Source organism: Labeo rohita, chromosome 3, assembly GCF_022985175.1.
Source record: "Labeo rohita strain BAU-BD-2019 chromosome 3, IGBB_LRoh.1.0, whole genome shotgun sequence".
Taxonomy (NCBI): domain Eukaryota; kingdom Metazoa; phylum Chordata; class Actinopteri; order Cypriniformes; family Cyprinidae; genus Labeo; species Labeo rohita.
In genome coordinates this window covers 42,821,809-42,828,217 of record NC_066871.1, presented here as the reverse complement: position 1 = coordinate 42,828,217, position 6,409 = coordinate 42,821,809, and the positions used below count along the sequence as shown (strand labels likewise).

Genomic DNA, 6,409 nt, shown 5'->3' with positions numbered 1-6,409 from the left:
CTATTACCTCACAGGAGGGGTGAAACGATTTCAAAATTCAGTCAATTCAAAATGACATACAAAATGTAGAAAATAACAAAGAAAATCAAAGAAAATTGTGACTTTTTCAGTTGAATCTTCAACAACAGAATTAGTGTCCCTCTTTTACCATGCTGAAGAGTATGGTGAATGACTTAATAAAATGATGAAGGCTATATGTCAGATATGCAGAGCAAGTTGTGTGATATCTATACAAATGTTCATGTCTTCAGGTAATGGTCATGTGTATATATATGCAGCGCACTAGTTTAAGCTTATATAAGATTGGTTGAGGGCAACTGAACTTTCAAGATCTCTTTGAGTCATTTTTCATATTTATAATAATCTGAGAATGAGGAGTGCATTTCTCCTGCTGGCTCTTCTGACTGGTGCTCAGACCTTTCATATTTTGGAAAAGCCCAATTCTAAAAATCATCAAGACATCACAGCATTTGCCATTTTACGTGCTACTGTGAAGGTCTGCGAAAAAGTTGAGGGCTTCACAAAGGTATGAATATATGCATGATCTGTGTGTGAAAGAGAAAAATGAATCTATTAGACACTGTTCATATCACTTTTAACAGTGTTTTCTATTGATAGAATTACAGATTTCTGTAAGGAAAAAACAACAACAACTGACGACTTCAAAAAAAAATAAAAAATACAAAATGTAACTACATACACTGTAACCAGGATGATAGCGGGTTTTAGATGCATTTTAATACATGGCATCAGTAATATGATATATGCAATATACTCCTTGGTAAAATGTAATTGATAAACGAGCCATTTTAAAGTGAATGCAAATGGAAAAAGACATCAGCTCAAACAAAGTAGTGGAATTATTTAAAATTGATCTGATGTTCAAATACATTTTTGTGACAACTAACTATACATTTTGTGTGTTTGTGTGTGTGTTTTGTTTTTTAGCCAGAACCACTGAATACACAGACACTGGCAAAGGCCTGCAAAAAAGATGCATTTAAAAGTAACTTTGAAGCAGGCATAGAAATGATCACCCATTACAACACACAAACAGACGTAACAGATATTGCAAGTGCGAAACATCATTTTAACAGTGAGAAATTTCTGGATGGTAAAGCCCTCATCATCAAGGGAATAGAGGACATCGCAGCTGACGTGAAAAAAGAGGATTTTGAAAATGCACGAAAGACACTTGGGTCAATCCTGCATACTTTACAGGTGAGTCAGATGCAAAACATAAAATGACAATGCAAAGGTGATTCAAGAATGAATTTGTTATCAATATGATATCAATATGTTTATATGAATATGATATAATATTTCAGTTAACCTACAGACCCTTACGGAAAAAAAGAAATCTATTCAATTTTGCTATCGATATACTTTTATGTACTTCTCAAAGTATTCTTAAAATGAAAATTAAGCATACTTGACTGACAGAAAAGTCTAATTTGCCAGTGCTTGACGACAAAAACACACAGACAATGAAAATAAGATGAGAATAACAAAATACACATATGTAAATATAAACAGACAAAAATACATTTCTAATTGTGAGAATATATGAATGTCTGTGTAGTCCACTGGCAGTGTTTGTTTTGGAAGTGGACTCCTTTAATAGTTAGTAGTTGTTAAATTTAGGTATTGGGTTGTGTTAAGAGATCTAGAATTAAGACATTAATATGTGCTTTATAAGTTCTAATAAACAGCCAATATGTTAGTAATATCCATGCTAATAAGCTACTAGGTTTAACTGAGAACCAAACTAGTAGTTTACTGAGAGTATACTTTGAAGTGTACTAAAAATGTGCTAAGTATAACTATTGGTAGGTTGCATGAAGTATAGTTGCAGTACAAATGACAAAAGGTAGTTGTCTGTTCAGTTTACTACTATTGCACTTAACCCTTTCACGCGTACTATCACACCAGTGTGATCATTCTTTGCTGGTCCCTGGAGCGTACGATCACACCGGTGTGATTCGAACGTTCAGCGCGTCACGTGATCAACCGCTGAATTCAAATCTGCATTGGCGCTTTGGCTGACGCTGAGCCGGATCGGACGCGCTGAACGCCTATCATATTATCGCAACTATTCAGTGTTTTCAACCATATAATGCTTATTTTAGGTTCCAGGCATTTACATACACATAAGTCCTAGTAAAACGGTGCATTTATAGTTAGGAAAATACACACCGATGTCTATGGCAACGGCAATAATGATCCTTACAAATGTTATCTGACGACATGTTTTATTGATATTATATACACATTGTGTAGGTAACTATAAAGCTTACTCTGCTCTTCTCCAAGCTCACCAGAGACTTACTTTAATGTTTTTCGGGAGGAGAGGATGAATTTGCGTTTTGTAAATCCCACAGCTCGGATTCAGCGCGAACTAACATGGCGGCGCCCATTACTCGGCATAGATCAACTAACACGCTCATTATAAAAGTGTTTAAACCTCCAAATACATTTACTTGCACATATTTCAGAATCGGAATTTTAGATATTTCATAATACAGTGAGCATGTTTGTGAATATTAATAATAAAAAGGGAAAAAACTATATAAAACTGATACATGTGTCATACAGCGCTATTATGGCTTCGTTGTGTCACGTGACAAACACGACGCGTCGCCATGGAAACAATAAGGCTATACGTTCTAAATAACGGTCGCCTAAAAAAACTCACTCTGGGGGCGCAGCTAGAATATTTTTAACTCACTTGTGAAAGGGTTAAAATATACATAAAAGTATGCTGTTACAAACTCACATGTGGACCAATTTACTCCCAAGTTGAATTTAAATAATAAACTTACAATCATACTACTGATACTTTGATATTAGAACAATTACTGCACAAAGTGTATATATTTGAGCTTTACTTAAGTATACTTAAAGTAAAATGAACCTGACGTATACTTTTTGCAAGGGGAGATAAAGTTGGATTTTTTACTAAATGGATCATATGAATTGAAAGTAAAGATCTTCTAACTCACATCTGTTTCATCTGGTAAATGAAAGGATTTTTACAGCCACAGTAACTGGATAGAGCTGGGAAACACCGAACCCTGTACTGCCCTGATCAATTTAGAAGAGAGCATACCCAACCCTGCAGGTAAGAGTGTGTACGTGTCTACATAACTATGTTTTGAGCATTTGTCTCAGAATTGAGGTACATTAAGTTTAATGAACCTAAATAGAAGTAAATAATTGTTTTTGGTTTTCCTTTTATGTATCGGATGCAAAGTTCACTTTTTCATGTTGTTTGAACATTAATGTGTGTTGGCAGTGTATGTACACATCTACCCTATAATGATAAAAAAAAAATCCATGCAGTGGTTTTTAATTAATCTGTAAAAATAATATCCCCTTTTTCAAATCGAGCCATTCTCAGATGCCTGTCGGTGTGGCATCACACCCACAGAGGCCACTCCCATGATAGCTGATTGACATGAGTGTTTTACCTCAGATCAGCTGTAACAGTCCTCCCTCTTTGTTTCGATGCCGGAGCAGGGATGTAAGTTAGACAAGAATATCTCCGATTGAGCGTTTGAGGTGCTGTGTTGCTGGATATAATAATGAACGTAGTGGTCGTCATTTACTCCCGACATCTGAGCTGCTGAAGATTATGTTTGTTTGTAAAGGGAATGCACCTCCCGATCTACATATATCCATCTATGTTCGCGCAAATCATTCGTGATCCAGCTTCACTTACAGCAGAAATGAGTATAAGGGTTTTTTAGGAATCTTTGCAATCGCCTTTCTTAATAATGTGCTAGTTAGCAAGTTTAGCGGCTAAACGCGGCCAAAGTAAACAGACTCGTCTCTCCACAGAGAGAAGAGAGGGGCGGGGTGAGCAGAGCTCATTTGCATTTAAAGCAGCCTTGACCAGAATGAGATGATTTTTGCAGAGCTTATTTTGGCAAGGTAAAAACGGTGTTGTTTTACACAACTGATGCAAAACTGAATCCACATCAGACGGGTGGGTTGGAGAAGTAACAAATTTATTCAGGAATTTAACATATGCAAATTTGATAACAGCAATGAACAAATCAAAACTGAGAAATCATAAGATCGAAACTGAAAAGTTATAATTTTAACCAATATGAATCAAAGTCAAATAAATAATTTCAATAAGTTGCATAGACCAATCTATTTGAAATTATTCTTAATCAGTTAAAGGAAACAAAAGTTAAGTTCAAAGCTTCAGAGTTCTACAAATCTGAAAATGTTAAGTCTACGAAGAGAGTCAAGGGCTAGCCCATAGTGACAGAAAAAAAGGAGAAGAAGCTAAAGTTCTTTGGTTGCAGGTGCATTTATACTCTGTATTCTTGAGGGGGTTTGAAACTACCTAAAATAAAATCTTCCTGCTACGTGGCAACATCTATGGTGTATCAAAAGGTCAACAATGACTATATGATCTTCTGATGTCTGATGAGAATAATTTTTAACTCTGTGGCTTATAGTACTAGGAAGGCAGGATGTAAAGTAGTCTATAGTCTATTTCTATATCTAAGACTTGGGGCATATGCTGCTTGAGGTCACAAACCTCTGCATAAAAGTTTATGATAGGCCAGATTTCAGACTAGACATATTCAACATCAGGATGTTGGCTCACCCGAATAGAGAATGTACAGATCCGCTGTGTACGTGACAACCAAAGAGTACAATATGTTCAGCACATCTAGAATATGATTCTTATGAGAGTACGTATAGTATATGATTAGGTATAATTGATAATACAGAATACTAGTGGAATAATTCATAAACATTTTGAATACATGACCTCCTATATGGATATGTAAATTTCAAAAATTCCAACACATCAACAACCATTAAGAATTTTTAACCAAAGTATATTATAGACTTCTCATTAAGACCCTGAAGAATCATATCAACTTGTGGAAAATGAGCATTCGATGACCACTTTTAGCAATGAAACCTGCTGAAACATGATCAGTATAATGAGTTTGTCTTCCCTCCAGATGAAAACACTGAAACATGTGAAAGTGACCTTCCTAATACAAACACTGGGGCAAAATTTAAGAATAACATTTTAGAAAATAAGATTCTGACTTCAGGATACTATGGAACAAGCAAAAAAAAGGGTAACAGTCACTTTTTTCCTCCATATTTATAATACATTATATATCAACTGAAAATCATCAGATGTGATACAAACAGAACAATCATGAACTTAATACAATATATCATTGTACTGAATTTTATAATTTGTTGATAGGAAAGTGCAGCCATGGAGGTACTCTAGACTTCACAACTGGCTTTGGGAGAGGCTGGGATGGTATTAATAAAGACGCCATTGATTCCAGTCATGGTTTAGATCATCATAAAGCTGCAGATGTGGCCATCGCTGCCAGTGTGCAACTGCTGGAGAAGATCTGGAATAATGATGACCCCAGCTTCTTCAGGTACACATGTCAGATTAACAAATGTGATTTAAAGTCATTTCAGTTTTTCTGCTGCTAAAATCAAGAGATAATGAAAACAAATCACATTGCCATGAACTGTTCACCAGTAAACACAACAAACAATGTTTCTCCTCACTGCAAGTGAACTTAGGCTATTTAATGTCTGGATTTGGTTTTCTTTCACCTTATGTAGTTTTATTCATGGTTTTTGACAGTTTTAATCACGTCAGTGTGACATTCGATGAGCTTCTATGAAGTACTAGTTAGCTGCATTTTATTGTTTGCAATCAGAATGGTTGTATCAAATTGTTTGCAATGTTTTTGTGTTACAACCTACCAGTTGAGAAACACTGATCTATAGTATTGGTTAATAATGCTTTTTTTTCTTTTTAAATATATATACGTATATATCTTTCTCAGGCTGATTGGGCTTCACAAGGACAAGCCAAAGGGAACATGGAAAACTTTCTTTTCTTTCTCTAGCTCCAAATCAAGAGTTTCAGATGCAAATGGAAAACGCTAAAGAAAAAATCAGTTTAATGGCACTGCATGGGCAAAACACAAACATTTATTGTGTTATGAATATATGCTATGAAATCTCAGTCATTTACTGTATTTTCTCATATGAAAATATTCTAATAAAATCTACTTAACCCTTGTGCATCATTTTTTTAATTTTAATTTTTTTATTCTATTTTTGCCTGTGTTCCTGTGTCAACAGCATACATTTTGGCACAAGTGTATTAGAATTCAAATATGTTATTCTGATTTCCTTTAATACATTTTTTTTACACTAGGTACACATAAATGTTACACTCAGGACCTTAAGGACAAAAATGTCCCCAGTAAAACTCATTCATCCCAGGGGCGTTTACAATGCATCCTGAAAATGAAATTTAATTTATATTTTTTCAAATACTTCTTTTAATATAATTCTTTCATTTTCATATGCATGACAATCCATTATCACATGC

At 34.8% G+C, this 6,409-nt stretch overlaps 1 protein-coding gene across 1 annotated transcript; it reads left to right on the top strand.

The window, feature by feature from the left end:
* Positions 1 to 312: 312 nt before the first annotated feature.
* Positions 313 to 6,101, top strand: LOC127162885 (von Willebrand factor A domain-containing protein 7). Its single transcript, XM_051105803.1, has 6 exons — positions 313 to 526; positions 949 to 1,221; positions 3,028 to 3,121; positions 4,992 to 5,114; positions 5,249 to 5,435; positions 5,856 to 6,101. Exons 1-6 carry the CDS (start codon positions 371 to 373, stop codon positions 5,956 to 5,958), a joined length of 936 nt encoding a protein of 311 aa, XP_050961760.1. The 5' UTR covers positions 313 to 370; the 3' UTR covers positions 5,959 to 6,101.
* Positions 6,102 to 6,409: the final 308 nt, after the last annotated feature.